Below are 24,056 nucleotides of genomic sequence, written 5' to 3' on the forward strand. Positions count from 1 at the left end.
AGACACACAAACACACACACACACACTCGCACACGCAGACTCGCACACACTCATCAAGTTTTATGCTTATATGTTTTCATATTTTTGCGTGTGTTTTTTATGGCGGCTACCAAAATGGAAACAAAAGCCAACAACCGAAAGTTAAGAGCATAATGGAGCATAAATGCTTTGACTGTATAAATGTGATTTTATGTTGTACGCTTTGACGCTCTTTCTTGTCATGTTCTACGCGTCTCAACTTACAGGATTCCACATATTATACCCTACAAAATAATACAGCAGACAGACAATTTCATTACAGTTCTGCGTGTAATTGAAGTGTAAACATTTTTATAATCAGTATCAACCTAGTCGTATTGTTAAAGTTTCAATAACAGCTGTTAATAATTTACCTGACAGGATATTTCCTGTTTGAGTAGATCATATAATTATTTTCACAGAGATTATAATGTACATGTATTATAATCGACAGGGTATCTATTCGTCGATTGAACCATTCCGTCATATTTTATTGCAGTTCAACTCTGAAAGCACTTTATGTTTTGGAATTTTTCGAGGATTTCCATGTAGACGGTTTCACAAAAATGTCACGCAAATAGCATATGTGAGTGGGTTCTCTCCTGATCTGTACATCGAAGCTTTAGTGATAAAAAAAATTGCATCTGACGAGATAAAAGGTTCAGACAACTCATTTAAAATGAAGACAGAGTGCTAGGGTATTTAGTTTCGGGTTAGCTTCAATTAATCAATTAAGTATAAGGCCTTGAAGTTAGTATTTTTGATGCTTTGCAGGGATATGTGTTTGCTCGTAGTTTTCCTACACATACATGCAGGCAAGTTTCCTTACACATTGATCCACAAATTGCTGGGACATAAAGACATCAGTTAATTAATCCCATTAATGTCCTGTCAGCAGCTCTTGAAGCTGCTAATTAACTAAATTGACAAATCAAGCTCACAGCCCCTTAAGGACTTAATGTCTCGGTAGCAGCCATAAATGGGGAATATCCGTTAACAGGCCGCTTAATTAACAACAAGGCAAGGTGTTAAGATTTAAGCCACCAAAAATATTTAATCTAATTTTAGTGCTTATAAAGGCACTGTCAAAGGCATTCCAAGGTTGGTGTTGTCAGCTTTACCCACCCCGAAATTTTGAAATGCTGCTTGCAACGGCTTTGAGTTAAATTGAGGTAAGAAGCTTACCTTTTGTGTAAAGGCTCTGGAACGAAAGTAAAAAGAAGAAAGACCAAAAGGTTAAATACGGCCATGTTTAAGATGAGATAAAATTTTAAGTATACGTGTAATCCCGAAACAATTTTATTAGTCATAGCCGTAGATGGTACGGCCAGGCCAGAAGCCAATTAAGCTAATGCTCTTGTAAGAACCGGCGCCTAATAATCCCCTACCACAAACCGACACAAAGTGTTTAAATCTAAATTCGCTTCATCTTCATTTTCTGCTGCTGAGACTTTAAGGCAGATTATATTTTAATAGCAGTGCATTTGGGCGTTAAGTAATCGTTTATATTCTTTCCATTATTAACATATTTTTTTTTAACTTTGCAGAGAGTATAAAAGAGAAAGCCTCGGGGCATTTGCTTTGTCATTGTCAAATTGTTTTTTACAACTTTGTCGCCATTTAAATCAATATAAGAGTTTTTGTTTCCTTATTTGTTAGCAAAGTTTCCCATGCGAAAGTCATAAAAGACTTTCCCACAGAATTTATATTTTACTTAAGTTATTTTGAAAATAATTGAAATGAAATTCTCCTTCTGAAACGACAAGAAGTAGAATTCTCAGATTGCAAACACCAATGGACCCTAACATGTCATTAAATTGCAGGTCTTAGTCGGAAATGCTTCTGCATGGTTCTATGTAAAAACAAGACCCAAACACGATTGCTTTTGAGGCACTCACAAAGAAGAGAATATGTGTATACATGCATTCACCAGTTCTTGTGCTTGTGCAACAGGAATGCCCACAGAGTTGGCTTTTGGAAGCAATTTATCAAACAATGGCGTTGGGGCTGCTGCTCCCCATAGTCATACTCGTATTGGATATTCAAAACTACTTTAAATTTATGCTTCTATGATTTGAACACGTGTTAACAACGTAGTCAAAAGCACCAAGAAAAGCAACGTCATGTGTCGTGCTTGTTCTGGAACTGGGGAATTTAAACAAGATATAAATATTTGTAGCTTAGTCTTAGATAAATGGTATACCCTAAAAGTTCAGTGATGAGCATAGCTTATTATTTCGGGTAGATATTAATCATGTTTATGATCATGTTTACAACTTTACGCTAGATTGAATAAATTAAAATACTTATAATTTTACAACTATTTACAATTGTGTTCTAGTTCGTTTAATCTTTTAATTTAATATTAAAATATTAAATATTAATTATGAAATATTCTTTATTTAAAATCTAAAATTAATTAATTATTCATTTGAATTACTTATATTCATATTCTGACACCTAAAGGGTGAATGACAGTTTAGTTTTCTAATTACGCATTTAACGCCATATCATATAGAAAAATAAGAAAATTTCAAAGCTGTTTCTCTGCAGATAATGATTTATATATATATTTTTTTTTATAGTTGAATATTTAATACAGCTCCTATATTTATATAGCTCCTATTATGCTGAGTTGAAGCAGTAATTGCCCTTGCACACATATAATAGATTTAAGGCTTTTGCATCCAGAAATGGTGACTGCAGGGCAATTGCTGAAAAATAGTTTACAATGCAAAGAAACCTGGGCAATCGTAAATTAAAATCAAAATGCGAAAGAGCCGCAATAATGCTGAGAAACTATGCTGAATAGTGCCCTTTTAGGGAGGTAGGGAACATAAAAAGACTTCTTGAACATGCATAGAAGTTAAACACTCATGCACACAGTCAGAGACAAATGGATGTGGCCACAAAAGCAGCTGTAAAATAGTTTTTCATATCCGCTGGCAACTTGCATTGTGCTGTGACCAAGTCTGTAGTATCTATGTGTATTTTTGTGTGTGTGTGTGTTATTTTTTTTTATTCCCTTAGTGTGTGTGTGTGTGTGTGTGTGTGATTGTGTGTTTGTCACCTGGCACTGGGAGGCCTTCATTGTCGTTATCCTGTGCCTCTGTCAGCTGTATGATTGCGCTTTCATAACATTTCCTACAAGCTATCAGACCTCTTTACTCTTTGCCTTCCTCTCTCTGCCCATCTTGCTGAATCCCCGCTGCGTACAATGGGCGATTTATCTGATTAAGCGAGGCGAAATTTAAAATATTTAAAATTTCACATAAATCAAACTATTAATTTCTAGAGTTTTTGTAAAAAACTTTTGCAAAGGTTAACATATTTTCATATTTATAGAAAAAATAAAATATAATTTCATATTAAAAATTAAGATATGATTAAAGAGAAATTAAAGAAATAAAAAATTTGTATATAATAAATAAATAAATATATTTTAACAATGCTTTTGACCTGCTCATTACACTAAAAATAACCATATGAACATTATTAAAAACTTGTTAAGGAATATTTTATAAATAAAAATTAAAGTTGGTTCCTTTTTTAAGAAATATTAAAATCTTGAAGTCTTTTTTTTTTTATTAATTTTAAGTTTATAATTTAGGTAAATGGACAATAACACCCACTGTGCTTCGGCTTTGCTTCCTTTTTCCACATGCAGTTTGAATACAAAGCTCCATTTTTTTTTCTCATTTGGCTTGCGGAAATTTACTCTGCACTGCAAATCAAAGTCACTCGCTTTGCCATTGACAACACACACACACACACACTAACACACACACACTCACATGCATTCATCCACACACACTTGCCCGCACACACAAAGTATCTGTCACTAAATAAACTTTGATTTATTTATACACACTTTGCCCTCTGCTTTTTGGCCCCCCAAGCAAAGTCTTTCAAGTCATTTCAAACAGTATATTGTTGTTACTTTCTGGAGGCCAAGCAGCTGTTGCCATTGGTGTGTGTATGTGTGTGTGCACATTTTCCTGTTGCCTTGCTTTAACTTTGCACTTTCAAGTTCATTTAGAACTAAACTGTGTATCTTTGTGCTCCAGCAAGTAAATGCACCAGCTCACATATTTAAATACCGAGGTACACGAGCACACACCTGCTCACCTGAGCACACTCGCACACTCACACACGCGCACACCCGCACAGACTACCATTCAACCGCAAAATACAGACAATTTAGTTTCCACACAATTAGGAAGTAGTTTTCCTACGTGTCACGTCAAGTTATTCATACGGTAAGTGAATCAAAATGTCATTACAAGCATTATGATAATGCACACCAGAAATTTAGTCACATACAGAAGCAATTAACAAATTTTTCGGATAGTTAACGGATCTCATAAATATTTATTTTAAATGAACTATAATACTTTTAATTATTCAACCAGAAATTAAAGGTGTAAATGCTTTTAAGTTGCAAAAGAACGAAAGTATGTTGCTTGCTTTAAATTTAACTAAAAGTTTAGTTTATTATACATATTATACCTTTATAGTCTATGATTCATTTAGTTTGTGTCAACAAAAAGGGAATCCGCTTGAAAGCTTATATTTAGAGATACAATGAAGAACCATAGAGCGAAGAAAAACAATGTGCCCATATAATAACAAATAAATAATAAAACTATACAATAGTCATTATAAAATGTATCTATTAGATTTAGTATTTGTTCGCGCATCTTACAGTTATGACAAAATTAATCCAAAACTGTCTAAAGAGTATTTACAAGTCTAGCTATCTTAATCGCAAGTTAAAGTTTGCTTCTTTAGTTTAAATGATTATAAATTATTGAAAAAATTGTGTTTACAAACTGTAAATATCTACGTTAATTCAATTGTCTTACTTTGAGAACAATACAAATACAAATCAGTTGAGAACTTAAAAAGTACTTTAAGTATCAAATACTTTGGATCAAATGCTGTCATAAACAAATATGAAAATATTTTGAGAGATGCTTGTCTCTCAAGTGCGCGTTTTACAGCTGTCAAATCACATGCATTCACATGCACTCACTCAAGTATTCACTGTTATTCAGGACTCACAAGTCTGGCGCTGCGGCTTAGGTATCCAAGGAACAAGAGTACAAGATGTTGGAATATGCGGTAAAATCATTCTCTATAGTTGGCTAAAAGTGCAACTGCAAAAATTTCATCATTGTCAGGTTGTTGATATAATTTCCATGTTAGTCACTTGATAGTGCCGCCATCCAGCTGACAGGGATAACGACGAGGACAATGTCTGCGGGCAAATGCTACGTCCTGAATGTCCACACGTTGTCGCGGGATGCAACAGCTTTAACGGGAATCTATGCAGATTACAAGCATGGCAAGTTTAGTAAGTTCGTAAAATGTTGCAAGCATACTAAAGCATAAAAGCTTTCACTTGTCAAGCTAAATCGAAAGCTTGATAAAACTATGAAGAACTTAAATTATATAATATCTATATTTAGAAACCATCTGCATAGAAATATAAATATACATTTATACATATTCCACCAAGTGTTGCCTACCTGTTGATATTTTTATTTGAACATCACGCTCCCAACCATTTTCAATGAAATTGTCCTCTGTTGTTGCACTTGAAGGTTGCTTGTTACGAGTACCGGATCATCTTCGACCTCAGCATTTATTTGCATGCCACAGAGCAGGAGTCGACTCCCAGCTGCAACTGCTGCTTCAACTCCTATTATTTCATACCCGCTTGCATACCAAAAATACTCGAGAGCTTCGTTGCGGTACAATAGAATGTGCAGCCATTGCATATAATCTTAGATGCTTTCGACCCGGTTACAAGCACTCCCCGAATTCTCGTATGCCATAAAATGGTTTGCCAACAGCTTGAAAATATACGCATTTAATGCATAGGGCTGCATTTATGACGCAAATATGAAGTTGCTGCCTGGGTATGGCACAGCATGTGGTAGGACACTGGAATTTGCTTGCTTATGATGTTATAATTTGTATATTGTGTACGAGTATTTCTTCTACTTCCCTCTGTATGTGTCTTAGACAAACATGCTTCCAAGTAAGCACAAACTTATCCATTAATTCACATAGTTCACGCTGTTTCATGGCTCGTTGGCGACATGTTTCATGGAATAGAGACACGTAATACTTAATACTTTTTGACTTATCGTAAAGTACGCCTCTGGTTGTCCTTTGGAAAATAAAATCGATTTACGAGCATACTCTTAGCCTTGACCTTACTCACAAGAATTAAAGTCCTGAGTATCTTATCTTAATCATTGGCCATTAACTAAATAATTGGCCGTAATTGGCAATACTCATTAAAACAAGTCTGAAAAAATTTTAGTTTAATTACTGTTGAGTAAATACATTCAATTTATTGAAATTCGATTTAAATTAAACATTTCGTATACGTCCTAAAGGCAACAATTATAATGTTACGATAAATAAATATTAAATTGACTTTGATCTTAATATTTCAGTTGAATTACTTAGAAATTTTGATTGAATCACAATAAGAAACGATGTCTGGGGTTTCATTAAATTCTGTTTAGTTTTCGCAAATTGCTTACACAATTCGTGAGTTGATTGCATACGCAAATTTATGCATTTGTTTACCTTTATTGGGCACACTTCGACAACAAATTGCCGTTGCTAATGTTTCTAGTTCAGTAGCCTATCAATTGATCCATGCCGTTCAAATGTTACTGCGATTTAATAAAACTGTCTGCCGTATCTATGTCTGTCTTTGTTTGTGTTTGGCAAACGAAAGCAATTTCCAACTGCACTCTATGAAATCTAAAAGGCGCCGGTGAAGTTTCCAAGAAATCGAACAACGACCACAATCAATTCAAGCGTCCTTAAATTGTTCTGGCATGCTGCAAGACAGACTCCAACTTTACATTCATTGACTTCCAGCTGAAGAAAATTCAGATAAGTTACGGCAATGTGCACTGAGAAATAACAATAATTTTTGAATAGTTCTAAAGCAGTCATGAATATGTATGTCACTTGACCTTTTTGGTAAATAAAGCGCAGATAAATATGCAAAAGGTTTAAAGTTAAATATTGTTAAGCTTAATAAAAGATTGACATATTATTTTCACTAGGTATCAAAGCAACTGAAGCTTGTGTATTTATTACTTTGACCAGGAGTATACATATTCATGCTATACAGCTGCCATTTAAGAAGAATATTGCCAAAAACACAAGAGTATTTGAATCAAGGATGTTATTTTTGGCGAGTTGCAGATAAATAAAATTTTTTAACAGCATTTTTATATATTCCTCCATGCAATACAGTGAGTTATTCCAAATGTGTGTATGTATATTTTAAGGAATTTAAATGCATAAAACAGCGCGATATTTAACGACCTTTTCAGTGCATGACGGAAACCGGCGACACAGAACTTGAATTTTCACATGAACTCGTAGATTGTTATTGTTGTTGTTGTTGTTGTTGGCACCGGCACCTGTCGCCGTAGGCGTGGCAACTGATAACTCTGACCAGCCTGCTGCCAGCAGTCGCTGTGTCTGGTCGCACACATACACGGCGTATGAGTAATCTACATGATGCGCCGGATTGTTTTTCCTCTGGTGTTGCCGCAGCTGACGCCGCAAGTTTTTGCCAAAGTAAATTAAATTTTTGCTGCGAGGTTAGCTTAAATGGAAACTTTCCGTTTTGCCAACACAACTTAAGTTTTACCCTTTGCTTTCTCTTTCTGTTTCTTTTTCTTAGCTTCGCTACGTTTTGCTGTTCGCGTTCGCTGTCTTAGTTTAGTGGGTCTTAATTAAAACGCGACTCGTCGCAACTTGAGGAAATGTTTTTGTGCGGCCCTTGATGCTTAATTAAAATACTTATACGACATGTTGTACGCTGCCAGATGAGATGTATGTCAACAGCTGCTAATGCCACACCTGGAGCATCATGAATCAAGTGTTTTCATCCACACACTCTCCTCTCTCTGCCTCTGTTTGCTTGGCCGATTTCCCTCCACTTACTTCTTAGCATTTCCCTTTCTCCACATTCTCAATCCCATTCAGATTCCACGTTCTCGTACTCGTTCTCGTTGTCGCTTCGGCAAAGTGCGCAATCCACGCTAATTTGCACTCCCCACAAAATGACACATGCAACCATCCAAAGCTGTTGATGTCACAGTAACAGTCAGCAGTGCCAGACGCCAGACACTTGAATCCTTGCTTCCTTATTTCACTTTTGGTTTTTCCCACTGAGTTCTTTGAGGCAATAGAGGAAAATGAGGTTTTTGTTGACACAAAAACGTGGATTTGTCTGAGCATTTGTATTAAATTGCGGAAGAAAACAAACAGTATGAGTATTTCAAGCTACTTTTGTTTGAATTACACGATTGCAATATGAATTCCAATAAAAATAAACAAAGAGTCCAAGTAAAAGACTTTGTAATAAATGATTTGCGAGGAAGTGAAATTGAGTTATATTAAAATGCTAGTGTATTAGAATATATACTTATTTTGACTAGCATATATTTTTATAATATCTTGAACATATGAAATAATAATTCTCATTCCAACTGAAGAACAATTTTCCAGCTTAACGCCATGTGCGAGTTCGATCAGAGCGAGAAATGCGATATGTCTCAGAAGGTCTAAGTGAGACACTCGGCTTTGATAGAACTTGAATGAATGGATGATCTCGGGCTGCATTATCCGATATACGCTCACTACTCAATGATATTCTTGCATTAGGGCATTCCATGTTTGGCTCATTTTGTTGCAACTGGTTCGGTGAATCGTTTTTACAAGACTTATGAACCTGCATATGGCTGGGACATGGACCAATTGGAGGTTCATCCTCGTAGCAAACATCTCTACACACATCGAAGGAGTCAACGATTTCAATGGGAGGCATGCCACGGTGCTGGAAGCACTTGACGGGACAGGAAGGAACACATGGCTTATAAGGTTGTTCCTCGGCAGCCATTTTGGTAATTTTTATACAATTGGCAAATATTTGATGACGATCAAACTCTTGTTTTTGCCGACACTTATCCCGATGCTCGTACTGCCTATAGGCCAAATCGGCCTTGGAGTGGTATCCTGGCCAACAATAGTCACGAATCTTGCTGCGACGCACCAGATGACTCTCCGGCTCCACTTCCAATTGATTCTTACGTCGATAGGTCTCGACAGCCTTGGCAATGGGGTAAATGGGTCGCCCTTCCTCTCGTGCCTTTTGAACCGATCTGGCTGCATCATTGATGAAATTGAGATCCTCCTGTAGGTAGGGATTTACTTGGCAAGCGGACATACGCATCTGCTCCTCTCGACGCTTTTCTAGGAACTCATCCCGCTGGCCGTGCAGTATGTCACGAAGATCAGCAGTTGCTTTATCCTTACGTCTCTTTTGGCTGATATAAAAGCGTTTGTTTGCCTCCTGAGACTTGAGTCGTCCAGCAATCTGAAAGCGACGAATCTCCGCCTCTCGCTGTTCCTTCTCCTTGACTAGTCTTTGTTCCACCAACTGGTAGGCACGTCGTTGCCTGGCCAACTCCTCTATCTGACATTGTCGACGTGTCTCGTCTATCTCCACTTCAACATTATAGCGATCAACATTTTGATCATCACGTTCCTGATCCCTTCGCTTGGTTTCCTGTTGCACCCGACAGATTTGCACTGCGAGAGTTTCCCGATCACGTACTAATTTCTCTTGCATCGCCTTATATTCTGTATTATAGCGTTTGTCCAGGTTACGACGCCTTGTCACATCCACGCAGATAACTCTATCGTCAATCTGATCACAGATATTCTCATCTAATGAAAAGTTTATTAAACATAATAACCAAGAGAACCAATCAATATTAACTCTTAACTTACATTCTGCTATCTTGGCCTTTTCTTTAAGAGATTCTCGGTATGCACGACGGCAAAATTCTTGTTTTTTCTCAACCACCTTTTTGGCAGCCTTTAGTTCTTCTTCGTGGAGGCATTTATACTGCTCCCGCTCAACAATGCCGTCGAATATCTCCTGTTCCCTTTCCACTAATTTCCGCTGGCGTCTCTCCTCGATATCCTTTAGGAAATTAGACCGAACTGCGATTGCTTTTGCCCGCTCTTGAGCTTTCAGCTCTTCCTCAGTGAGACTTGAAACTGGAATCAATGTTTCAGGACACTGTATGGCGTCAAGACGTTCCTGGCGTTTCGCATCCTCGGCGATCTCCCGATTGACAGCTTCGTTATATTTGCGTTGATGGATCGTTTCACTTTCGACTAATGCATGGTGCAGGGCAAGTTGACCAGACTTTAAGTTTTCCAATATGCGATTAGCCCGCATTATGCGTTCCTTGCGTACACGTTCATCCTCCAGTCGGACTTGTTTTTCTCTGATTTCAGCTTCCTTAAGTTCAAGATCAAGCTTCGCTTTCTTCTCGTCGTCCAGGGATTGAGTGCCAATGTTCTTGAAACACTTGACAAGCGCATCGTTACCATCTTTGAGGTATTGCAAATACCGTTCGTCCTCTTCTGATGCAGCCAGCTTGTCTCGCTTAAGACCCATTGTGGATCTGTACATAATGTCATTAAAGCGCTTGGCACTCACAACCACAGGCAGGACCCTGCGGTGCTTCAGGAACCTTGTGTGTCCTGGTGGTGCAATACAAGACTTATCGAGGATTATCTTTTATATATAAAGTCTGTTTTTGTTTGGTATGGTATGGTTTTCGAATAACTTTTACTTATGTTATAGTCTTCAAGCTATTTGTGAATGCCCGAAATTGTATCACTTATTTGAGTTGAATTGATATCGGAATATTAAGTATTTATTTGTGATTCGTTTAAATAGTATAAATCTACACCTATATGTAAGGTGTAATAGTATGTCAATGGCAGACTACTTATTTTACTCACATTACTCACATTTTGTAACTTAAAAAGAAAAGTCGACTGTGATAATCTTTAGCTATTTATAATTTATTTTTATTTTTTTTATGTGTGACATTCTCCAATTCTTACTGACTTAAAAACTTAACAACTAGCTGAAGAGGACAAAGGGCTTAATGAGCAGACTCTGTTTCCTTGGAAAATTATCACCCACGTTAACCAAATTAAATTAGCTGCTGCGGTTTAGCCTGTCGTTGTTGGTTAATTTCATTTCTCTGAAAGTTAACTGAAAGTGATAAGCTAACAGATTATGCTAATTAAATACATAAATATTCATATTAATGAAGTTTCTTTAACATGTGTATATCTCTCAAAAAGAGTTTTGGTTAAATATGTATAAATAAATTAACAAAAATAAATTTAAATATATCCGATTTAGTGAGAGTATAACAAATGCTGAATAAAGAAAACAAATTTTTAACTTTGAATAATGGCTTTGACTGACAGTATCTTATTAGCCAAATTGGATTAAAGCTAAATATAAATTTCAGCTTCCTGCGATGTTCGCCTTCAATGCGATGTAAGCCAAAAACTTAAAAAGGGTTATCAACACCAAATGACATTACCATACACTCCCTACAGTCTATCTGACCTTCTCGCTCTTTCTATCTTTGTCTCCCTCTATCCCTTTCGCTTTATGTGTGTGTGTCTGGGCAAGAATGTTGGCTTGGAAAAGATTTCACCATTCAGTTGACTGGGTATTTTTTTACTGCTTCTGACGTTTATTATATTGCATTATATATATTTGTATTTATGCTACTTGTGGCGGCATTTTTTGACTCGGCGAAGGGGCTTTAAATACAAAATACACATGCATATAAATTTGTGTGTGTAAAAGGGAGAATATGGGTGTTGTTGACTGTGTGTGCGAAAGTGCTTTGGTGTGTGCTAATTTGAAATGCGGTCATATGTCGCTTGACTCTGTTTGTGGTATGTGTGTGTCATTGACGTCCTCTGTGTGTATATGTGTGTGACAGGACTTTTGCGGATTTATTTTAATGCGTTTATATGTGGTTCAATATGCCGTGGCATTGACAACAAACACAGATGTATGTGTATTTGTGTCCTGCTCACACGCCAAATATATGAATTATTTATCGATATGAAATATTAACAACAACTAGAGACAGAATCAACAACCGCAGACAGCAAAAGTTTGCCATTGACTTTGGCAGCTGTTTAAACATCAGATTGTTTCTCATACGTACTATATATGTATGTCGATTACCAGTAGAAAATGTTAAAATGTGAAAAAAACACTGTATGCCCAAATCCAAAAAGCATTCAAGGCAACAGAAAACAGACAAAAAACAACTTAAACAAATACCGAATCAGTATTAAGTAATGTTTGAACAATGAAAGAGGGAAGCTTAATTTATGGTATTGAATTTATTAGTCATAAAAGTATTTTAATCCCATAATCCATACTACAAATTCTGTAACAGCAGGAAATTAAATTGTATTCACATTAGAATTCTTACAGTGTACATATGCATATGACCATGTGTGAGCAAGTACAGTTTATTAAGCATTACTAAGCTGCTGCTCATCAGCATAATCTGCTTATACGTATTTGCATTTTTTAAATTGAAAATAAGAACCCGAATTCTTTGGCATGGCAAATATTTTACGTCCTAAAAAGCATATATTTAAATGGCCGAGACACGTGCTACACGAAATAAATAAGGAATTTATTAAATACCATTTACTATAGAATGCACAAATGGGCATGTCTGAAATTAGTTAGCACAATGACACCAATTTTAACACTTATCATAAACTATTTAAGCTAAACATGTGCATCACATTTAAAAAGTAAATTTACTCAAATTAAATTAATGTAATTATTAATGTAAATTATTAAGTCTTAACTTCTTATGTTTGAAGTACAGGGAATCTCCTAGGCAATCATTTTTTTTTTGTGTTCAGAATATAAACTACAATTTTCTGCTTTGAGCAGGCACTCAGAAAAGACAGCGGGTGACATTGTGTTGTGTACGTGTATGTGTGAACGGAAACGGAAAGCAGATCAGTGAAGAAGGGTAGCACATAAGGGCACGAGGGTAAAGGTGGCTTGGCATCGTAAACAACCGCAACGTACATTAACGGAAAATGCGTAAAAAAGGCAGCATAAAAGCCCATGGAGCGAGTAAGAAAACAATGCCAAAAATGAAGATAAATGCGAAAAATTACGTATCCGCGATGTGCGCCATTGAAAGATTTTTTTTTGGGTGAGTCTCTGTTCGTAGTTAAAACCTTAATAAAACTGAATTCGACTATTGAAAATAACGAAAACAGTGAAGATTTAAATAGTGCGAAATCACAAGATCGAATTTGGTAGATATTAAATTTCGCCTTTGGATATTTATTCCTACTTTCGAACTGATAAAACTTTCGTCTCTTGCATTAAAAATGTACACGAAATTGCATTAAGCAGTTAGCTGAGAAACTGAATAACAAACCAAAAAAACCATTGCCAAGTTTATCAAAAATTTACGGACTAATGGAAATTGCGGAAAAAAGAGGTAAGACAAAAAAGAAAATCAAAGCGCGTAACACGAGTCGAAAATGTGGTGAAAAATGCGCTTTCCATGTAACATAAAAAGTGCAAGCAAATATGTTGCAGACATATTTAACGAACTCTGCAAATAAACAACTAGTGTTTCAATTACATATTTAATCCGCTTTATGTCTGTCGCGTGCGCAAAAAGGTTTCGACCGATAATATTCCAAAGTTTAACTAAAGCAGACAAAGCTTCAAAACAGTAGCACAAACAACATAAATAACAAAAGCAAAGCATCGCTCAGCATAGAATGAGACGGGCACAACAAAAAAAGGTATGGAAAAGATAACTTGAAAATAAAGGGGAAAAAACTAAGTAGGTGGTTTTGTGTAGTCTGAAAAATCTTGAGCAAATTTGTGCTGTTTTTCTTTATTTGCTTTTCTTTTTTCTTCAGTAAGTTGCTGCATCGGCAAAAGTCTCTAAAGTGGCGAAAAGCAAGAAGCAAGAAGCGATGCGAGCTTAAAAGGATTTCTTATTTGATTTTTATTTAATTTTATGCGCTTTATGTGCTCTCGAGCAGCTGACCAGCCGTAATGCAGAAGCAGCAGATTTTCCTTAGGTGAAAGGTAAACAACAATTGAACAACAGGATGAAGTAGCGTTCAAGACAATTTAATAAACTTTGTATGTCGAATGTCAAAAAAGGACAACACTATCACTCTCAGCACATACCAGACTTTGAATATACCTTGTGTTATGCTTACAGTATAATCTATCTGATCTAATAGTTGATAAATCCAGATTATAAGTTTGTATATATTCATACAATACTCAACGGAAACTCCTACACATTGTCAATAAAAAACAGCAAAAGACCAAAAATAAAATTTGAGAAAATCAATTTAGTTTATCATGTCAATACAGCATTTCTTTATTTTCTGCCCACAAACTTCTCCCCGAGGAATTTGTCGTCGTTCTCTCGTTTGTGATTTCTGCTCGTTGGCAACAACAAATTCACAAACGACACAAAAAATATTTTAAAACTTGGGCATAAATAATATCATCGATTATTTAGACAGCTTAAAAAGCACTTATGGAACAAGCAGTAAACAAAATACAAGTACAACACTGACCTCTGACCCCTGACCCTTGTCCGCTTGATCCAAGCACTATGCTGTGACGTCTTAAGTATTAAAAAGCTTGAAAAATTACATAATTACACGCTCATATTTATTTAAGCCAAAGCTGACTTCAAATAGTTTAGTTCACTAAACGTTTTAGTTTTAGCCAAGTCTAACACATGCTAAAATACAATTTGGTTGGGTCATAAAAATCGAAGATAAATTATATTTCTATCTACTAAGCGACGAAAAAAAAACATTTGCTTACATAAAAACCTGTATTTTTAATAACAAATTTTAAAGAAAAACATTTTATATTTTCAGGAAATTTTATTTATAAAATTCCTTCGTTACGGCAATCAATATATCATTTCCTCCCGTGGTAATTAAATCTCTCACACGCAATCAGCAACTGAAAAGTCGACAGAAGTCTAATAAAAAAACACATGTGAATGTTTCGAATTTCAGGATTCGACCAACAGGTTTCCTGTACGAGGGATATAAGTGCTTGTATACATTGTTTTAATATTTCATACATGAATATTATTTAAGTATTAAAATACTGTCAAGTCTTAGATACCCTCGTCACTTATTTTAATGGGTATACGGTATACAAATATGGAATATAAATGCAGTATTGGCAAATAGCTGAAGGCAACAATGATCAATTGAATGTTCAGATTGTTGTTGTTAGTGTAATCCGGGTAAAGTGAAACCATTTTTAACAACGGATGGTTTCTCGGATGACAAACACACGGAATCGCAAACACGTAAATGTCGGACGGATAAAACTTAAAGGCCCTTTCAAGCGGAACTGTATAAAAATGTGGCATCGCATCAAGTGTGGACATTTGACTCTTGCTCTGGCTACTTCCTGCCTGGCACTACTTTCAACTGATGCTTGCACGTTCCGGTTGCTCCAGGATGGCGCTAGTAAATCCATTTGACCTGTCAGACTCTAGGGAATAGGCGCTAAAGCGACTTATGCGTAAGGTTCGCTGAGAAATAAATGATTTGAGGAGCCCATGGACAGGAGAAACTGCAGAAATTATGATAAGCACTTAAGGATAATAGGGCATCTAGCAATCAATGCGAATCCCAAAATCCCAAGCTGAGAAGAGCAAACGAAAGTTCACATTGAGGTCCTGTAATGTCGCTTTTGCTGCCGTTTGGTTCGTTGCCAAGTGCATGGTCAGCGTCTGCCATTCTCATTTCCTTCTCTCTCTCTCTATATATATATATATATATATATATAATCTGCCTCCTTTTCGCACAGTTGGCAGCTTGGACAACAAACAAATTCACTTAGACGCCCGTCGACAAGTTCTCTTGCCAAGTTTTTGTTGCATTCAAATAGAAAAATAGCAAATAAAAGAGCAGCAAAAATAATTTAAGCAATGTGCCAAATATTTTCCCATACAACTTCAAAAAGAAATCTCTATTTCGCCTCTCGGCAGAAAGAGAGTGAGAGAAGATGAAAAATAAATGCAAATGACGGAATTTGTTGCAGGCCAAAAAAGATTTGCAAACTCAGAATAACAACCAGCCAAGCCGGAAAATCGCCTTGAAATGTGTCTGCACCACATTCAGCCGGGTCAACATAAATAATGGAACCAAAAATTAGTTCTGTCTGCCCACACAGAGTCATAAAGAAACACATATGCAGACATGTGCCAAAATGTTGTGCGTAATATTAAACATTTGCCCAATAAACAATTTAATTGCAATATGAGAATAAACTATTCAAAAATGCATGCACTGATTTAACAATATTTTCAGTAGTTTTCTACAATTTTATATGTTATCATGTTTACTTCCAACATTTTAATCGTTTCTTTTATTCAGCTTATCAGAATGTTTATTGGGTAAACAGCGCATTTGAGCTGACCTCCATATACAAAGTCCTTGTAGAGACCGGATCAACGTATGCCAGTGGAGAAGCGTCGACGGACCGGAAACCAACAAAAAATAACAACTTTAACTACAGCCAATAAACGGAATGCGAGACAAGGAGAGAAAGCGACGGATAACTGAACGAGCCAACACCAAAAAGATTTGACCATGACTCTAACTGTGCGTCCAACTGAATCTGTTTGAAGGTGGGGGGTACTTAAACATTTGTCTGCCCAATTTAACTAGTGCGCTAAGCAAACAAAGTGCCAGCGGTTCAACGATTGAACCATCGCTTAGTGGGAGACCCAGCTGTCCACTGTAATGGAGCACTAAATCTATTTGCTGACACAGATCTAGATAGAGATCTATGGAGACCACACACAAACAAACAAGATGCAGCCAAGCCAGGCGCTTATTATTGTTTGCCACTGGAGCGTCACACGGGACAAGGGACACGGGACACGGGACACGGAACACGAAGCACGGGACACAGGACATGCACATCATCATCATCAGCACATCATCAGGCACTCGACCGCCAAGCGGAAGTCAAAACAATGAAGGCAGCCCAGCGGAAAGTACACAGAAAGACTGAGAGCGATAGAGAAAGATATATAGAGAGTGAAAGAGAAAGACTGATATACGATGTAACTTAGAGGGAGCTAAAAAAAACGTTTAAATGCCAACCAAATGGCGGAAAGCGTGATATTTCGGTATGGGAATAGACGAGTGTCGAGCTCTTTTGAATGATGTATAATTGTGTGAAGCCCTGGGGGAACTATCGTTTAGCAAATTTTAAGTGCGGCCGAAAATAGTTGGCAATTCGAACTCAGCTCAGCCGGGAATTCAGCTTGTGAGTTACGTTTCTCTTTCAGTTTTCTATCTGCTTCAATGGACCGGGCTGACGGCAGACACATCCTGACAAGTTGCGAGTATTAATTGCCCTAGAGATATCATCGCAGTCTGGTGGACAGTTGCAGAACTAAACTTGGAGTTAACTTTCGGCCAGATTATGTTGATGGCTACACCCAAGGGGGCGACAGCATTAACACATTTCTTAAAGTTAAGTCTACATTACGTATACGCAACGTTGGTACTAAATAATAAATGATACCGTCAAATACAGCGACAGTCGACTGTGCTCGACTACGTGATACTCAGCACGAAAATTGCGAGCTAGCCAAGGATATTTAATTAACATAACAATGTAAAAAAAAATTAAGTACGAGTATAGCCAGTTCAGCGAATAACAAAGTAATTAATGTCGAAGTGCGAACCGGATGAAAAGAGCAGCCCGAAAAAAAGGTGAATAAATGTGGCGTTAAATTGAATAACCGACCAGCAACAGGACGCTGGATAAAGGACAGCTGAAAATGCGCAAGGAGTTGGGCAATGCCAACTGAAAGATGAGAAAACGAAATGGAATTGAAGATGACGGCGAAAAAAAGAGCGAATAAAAATTCATTTCAAAAATGCAAGATGCCGTGAAGACTCTGATAAAATGAAGTAGATTTCAGGCCGAATTATAAACAGCTGTAAGAAAAGGCAACGCGCAAAAAAATTGTCAACGCAGACAACTGTCTGTCCACTTGCCGGAACAAGAGGGACCCAAGGGCGCTTAAGGTCGGACAGCCGGAGAGGTGGACAGTTGGACAGGTGGAAAATGGAGGGAATGGTTAGGTAGTCAGATAACTGACAAAGGCTGCATGTTGCCCCAACTCAGTTTTGTCAAATGAATAAAAAGGTGTCTGCAGCTGCCAGACACGGCACCACGGACACGACCAGGACATTACTGTGGACTGTGAACTGTGGACACCAAAATGCAAAATGAACGAAATGACATCAAGTGCTGTAAATTTGTTCTTTAAAATGAACATCATCGTCAACATGGCCTGAATGCATTCGAATGGGGACATTCAGTCAAAGGCACCAAAGGCACAAGTTCCACTTGGTCCCTCTCAATCCTACCTTCCTCATCGGTCACGCAAAAGGAAATGAAGTTCCTTAACGAATGCTCACTAATTGAAATGCCTTCCAGGTCTTCGATGCACTCGATGCCTGAAAGCGATTCCTTTTCTTCAACTGTATTCAACTTTAAATACTGCTTTAATTAAAATGTTTGACTTGCTTGCGGTTATAACATTTCCAAATAAAGAAATTCATGTAATGAATTGCAATTTGTAAATTCCACAACGCAATCTATTTAAAAGTATTCAGTAAAAACAGAAGCTTACTTTGGACAGCGAAGTAAATTTAAAAATAAAAATAAAACAAATTTGAAAATACAGAAGTAAAAGGTCATCTTCTTTTATACCCTGTACATAAATAGTCGTGGTAGTGTACATTTAAGAAATGAACATGACAAATGGGAAATGCTGAAATGCATTTCAATTAAGGCGACATTTTTGAGACCAGGAAAACCTCATGAGATATCTGCCAGTCGTGTAGTATACAAGTAACAAACTTGTTCCTTAAGCTTCAACAATTAATTTTAGTTTTTTGTATTGATGATTTATTGTCTACACTCCAGAGAGAGCCAATAAAATATATAGAAATTGAACGAGAGCGGGGACAAGGAGCGGAGGACGATGGTGTCCAAAAATAATATAAATGCTTCGTTAGAACCTTTTGTGTGTTGGGCATAATTTAATATTTTCTTTTCTTGAAATCCAAAACACTTGAATGAATGCTTTGTCGTGATTTCATATTACAGACAAACCCAAATAACTAACCACTAGAAATAACAAAGTCAACGAACGCACATATAGTAGAAGTCGAGACAAATTTAATGAGAGAGTCCGAAGGAGTGAGAAAAATACTAGATTGTATGAGTGTGTGCAAATTATTGCCCTGGGCATATACAGACCAGACCTATACGATATATATATACGAAACGAATATGTATGAATGACGAGTGTTGATTTACATTTTTGATTTATTTTGTTTATTTAAGCTGCTGCCTTGGTGTCATCGTCTAAGCGGCAGCAATAATTCCAAACAAACCAGAGGCAATATATTGCTAGCCATAACTTTTATGCCTTCATTTGTATTTTTCTTTACTTTTTCTATTTTCTTTATATCTTTTTGTTGTTGTTGCTTTTGTGTTTTATTTAGAAAATGCCTCTGGGCTATTGTTGTAAATTTATCGTCGCTTTATTTGTCTTTGTAAGCGTTTTATGCCATATTTTTGCGTTTTAGTTCCAGTATTTATCACAGTGCTATGCCACTTGACTAAGATTTAGTATTAGCTGTCCAGAGTATGGACAAATTAAGCACGCATTGCAAAAAAGAATCCAGTGATTTATGATGTTTACATTATAATTAGTAAGCAACAGAAATGCAAAGTTTCAATCTTTCTTAATTATTATTATTATTGGGACGAATGTCCTAATGAATATTGATATAATATTCCATATATTTTACTTTTTGATTAAGTAAACAGCTTATGTTGATTTTATGATGTGTTACCATTAATAAATATATTGTGTCTTTATTGAAATACTTAAGTGTTAAGATTTTTTGTTGCTTTGTCGTAATTATCGTTTTTATTAGAACATTGAACCCATTATATTTCTTCGCCCATCTGCTTTAATAGATCCATAAATTGCCAGTTCATCCACTGCCTGATTCGAAAGAGACAGACAGAGGCAGAACGAGAGAGAGGGCGACACTCTGGAACTGGCTTATAAATTATATTCTTATGGCCCGTAAGTGAGTGCAAAAATGTATTAAAGTTGAAATTGTGTTAACAGCAAGTTTATTAATTAATTTATTTTGCCTGCGGATACAAAGCATAGAGTCAAAAGGGGTGAAGGAGAGAGAGCAAGAGAGAAGGAGAGAGACTTATAGAGTCTGACATTTACATAGAACAACAAATCGCATTGCAAAAACACACTACGGATGTTTTAGTCTAATTTATTGTTGTTTTAAGGACACTAGTCTATGTGAGTGCATGAGTGTGTGTGTGTGTGTGTGTGTTTGTATGTGAGTGTGTGAGCTCCATTAGTGTCGCTTTATGTCTGCAAGCCTGTGAAAATGCTTTAGACAGTTGGATGAACACGAATTGGGACTGAAGTAAAACTACACTTAAAGCAGACAAAGCTCGACTTGTAAATTAGCTCCTTTTGTAATTAGTCAGTCAGGAAACATAAATACTAAAGCACACCTCACTCAAGAACTTTAGCTAAGCTTAAGCTTAATTTCATCTAGGGTATCTGCTAGACGAGCTGCGTCAAACTAGAGCATACTCACTTACTTCTGTATGTTTTACTTATGGGCACATAAACTTAGACAATGCACAGAAAGTTTCTAACTAGGCTCAGAAGAAACGCAGTCAAAGGACGAATTCAGTCCAGGTCAGAGGAAAACATTAGGCGTATATTACATGTAATTTAATTGGCCTGTCCTTGTACATATATTTTTATTTGGATATCCCCATTAAGCATGTGTGGATAGCAATTGTTATTGTTGAGCCTGGATCCTTTGATGTGTCACACAGTACGGAAATTGTGTGTCGAACTCGAAAGGCCAATTAGTGATTGTAGCTGGAATCATTGATGATGTTATTTGCCATTGTACAAATGCTCGTACTTGTTTCTGTAATTAACGGTAATTGAAGAGTTGTAGACCATAATTGCAGTTCACTTTACATGTAAATTGCTTGAAAATGAACAGCAAAATATGCAAAGAGAATTATTTGTAAAGTGATATTTGTAAAGGGATATTTGAGTTTTAAAGATACATTTTCAGATTTGGAGAAATCGATAAAGTCATAATTCTAAAATTACACAGGCCTACAAGGCATAAGGATATGCACAGCTGTGCTCGTAAAGTATATCAGCTTCAGTTAGGAACAATCAATTCCCACTGGCGAATGTCATTGTATTGCAATGGCATTGTGACCAACATTCCAGCTGCCAAATACTTGTTTGTGTGTGGATAATTCAGCAAGTGCCAGCATAAAATACATCCTTATGTCTACTATCCGCCCGAGTATATTCACTTAATTATAGATGCGACACGCAGCGCATTTGCTGGACTATTCTGTTTCTGGAGAGGCGTGACGAGGGCAGTCCTAATCCTCTGTCCTCTCGCCTCCAGCTGGCAGCATATTTATGCGTTCAGAGAACAGGAACAGAACTGGGCCTGAAGCTAATGTCCTGGGCGAGTTGAGGTTCGTTTGGAGCCATTATATGGCAGCAATAAAGTAACAATTAGATCTAAAATAACAAGCACAACATGCGACACACGCAAAGCTCAAGCAACAGTTACATGCAAATGCCAAAGAAATTGGAGTACCCCTAATTGCAAAAATTGTGTACACAATTCTAAAGACACAGTTTCAGCCAAAGTCATATATTTTTAGATTTTTAATTAAGCTGAAATATTTTCCGCTTTTCATGTTTATAAAATAAAGAAATTTGTGTAATACAATTTTCTAGTTATAAATAGTTTACAGCTATCCAACTTTGTAAGAAACCATGTCAATTTAAGGAAAAGCCATAGTTTCTATAATAATTATTCCATGATCTTTTTATTGTATTTTTATTTCATTCTTCATTTAATTTAAAAATGAAAAAATTTAGATTTTAGTTACGAAAAGCTACGATAAAATTTTATTAAATTTCTAATTAAAAATAAATATATCTTCTACAAAGGTAAGAAAGTTTAAGCTAATTATTTTGCATTTTATGGCTTTGCCTAACGTACTTTTGGTAGAATACAAAATAAAGATATAGAAGGAAGACTAGTAGAATGGCAAACTCTGAATTTACCACAAGAGCAAAGCTTTACAAACAAAAAAAAAAAAACAAAAAACGTTGAAATTTCATCTAGCAGGTAGATGCTAATCTCACATTTAAAACAGGGCCAACAAGGAAATGCGTTAACGGGTTGACACTGCAGAGTTGCTTGTTTGTTACACTTACCATTCACATCACACGTACACGAATGCGTCGTGTGTGTGTGTGTGTCGCTAGTTTACTTTTTTGGTAAACTGGAGACCGACGACCGACAACTGGTGACTGTTTAAAAAAAGTTCAGCCAAAATTTCGGTACAAGTTTAGTTCCGTATCCGGCAGAGGCGCGATGCAGTCACTGCAACCCGTTGCGTTGTTTCACTAAATTTAGTTGTCTAAACTTCAATTGTTGGCCGCGAATATTCTGACGGAATTGAAAGTGAAGCTCTAACTGCTCAGCTGTCTCTCTCTCTCTGTCTCTCTGTCTCTGTGTCTGTCTTTCTGACAGGCTGGCCAGAAACTTTATCGCGAGTCAACGTGTTAGTCAACTGCCGCGAATTCCGGTCGAGTTACGAGCGCACTTAACTTCCTCGGCTAACTTTGCAACATTTAACAACACTTGTGCACAACTTTTTTAGGCAGAGAATTCTTATTATTTACTTATCTTCTATTATACAGATGGCAATTTAATGTAATAACTACTAATAACCTTTGAGTTTTACTTAAAATAGTTCTTTATTTTATTTTATTATTAGCGCGACTTGAGTTCGCTTACATCTAAAATTTCGGCAAACTTTGAACAGAAACTTTTCGATTTGTTAACGAGATATTTTCACCGAGGCTGCAACCGCTCCGTCTTAGGAATCACCGCAAACTGTATTCCCGTGCCCAAGTCCCTGGACCAGACAGCGGACCTGCCCAGATGCAGCATCCCGCAGTCGCAAAACATCGCCCAGTTTTATGAATGAAGCGATGTTTTTTTAGTGGCGGGCAAAACGATTCGGCATTGCAACACAATTGGCGCATGCGCTTTCAATGTATGCAAGATTTATGACAGTTCCGGAGGTCGACAGCGAGAGCACCGACTACACGTGGCGCCCCCAACAAGTGTGATAAGCGTGAAAACACGCGCTGATAACACCAGCACGCAAATTTGGCTTCTTCTTGTGTAAGGTCAGGGACGCCGACGACCGTACTGAATGACACTGTAGGAGTGTACTTAATCAGATTATTCAACATCTACATACATACTTGTATATCACATATATCACATTGCAAATGCCAATTAATATTAATTTCATCAAGTTCTATTTTTAGCCTTAACGTGGGTATTTTATACTTGAAATATATGTTATTTTATGGCAGCATAGAGGTCAATGAGGTAATCTAAGGTCAAAACAGACAGTATTGCAATACTATTATAAAAGAAAAATTTATTTAAAATATATAAAAATAATTATTTCGCTGTTTTTATTTAATAAATACATTTTACTCTTTTTTGGGATATCTAAACGACCACTTTATATACTTACTGATCTCATTTCAAGCTCTATAGTTATTCGTCATCTGTTTTTTACTCGCTCTATAGAGAGTTCATGCACCTTTATACTGTTGGCCTTATCCAGCCTTAAAAAAATAAGATATGTATGCTACACTCATACACAAACGCCACTATCTCTTATTCTCTTCAGTAAACTGATAGTGTATTTTTAAAGATTTTGAAAACTAAACAGATAGTAGAGCTGCAAATTTAAATTATTTATTACCTAGTCTTATATTTAAATAAAATTCGAGAAAAATTCGGAATAAAATGTTAATATGCAATTCATAATTGATACAGACATTATTTTGTAAATTATCAAAATTATTTTCGACAACTAA

General features: G+C 36.5%; 1 protein-coding gene across 1 annotated transcript; it reads right to left on the minus strand.

Annotated features, from left to right (window-relative positions):
- Positions 1–8,491: 8,491 nt before the first annotated feature.
- On the minus strand, positions 8,492–10,814 carry LOC117783861 (trichohyalin-like). The gene is made up of 2 exons (XM_034621415.1): positions 9,859–10,814; positions 8,492–9,795 (listed from the first exon to the last, which is right to left on the minus strand). The coding sequence occupies exons 1-2, from the start codon at positions 10,550–10,552 to the stop codon at positions 8,576–8,578; spliced, it is 1,914 nt and encodes a 637-aa protein (XP_034477306.1). The 5' UTR covers positions 10,553–10,814; the 3' UTR covers positions 8,492–8,575.
- Positions 10,815–24,056: the final 13,242 nt, after the last annotated feature.

This window comes from Drosophila innubila (assembly GCF_004354385.1).
Source record: "Drosophila innubila isolate TH190305 chromosome 2R unlocalized genomic scaffold, UK_Dinn_1.0 1_C_2R, whole genome shotgun sequence".
NCBI lineage: Eukaryota > Metazoa > Arthropoda > Insecta > Diptera > Drosophilidae > Drosophila > Drosophila innubila.

Excerpts from the sequence above, each read along its gene's own strand:
- LOC117783861 (XM_034621415.1), bottom strand. The coding sequence starts at position 10,552 with ATGTACAGATCCACAATGGGTCTTAAGCGAGACAAGCTGGCTGCATCA. Across the intron at positions 9,796-9,858 it reads AAAGGCCAAGATAGCAGAAT|ATGAGAATATCTGTGATCAG; the intron begins GTAAGTTAAGAG and ends ACTTTTCATTAG.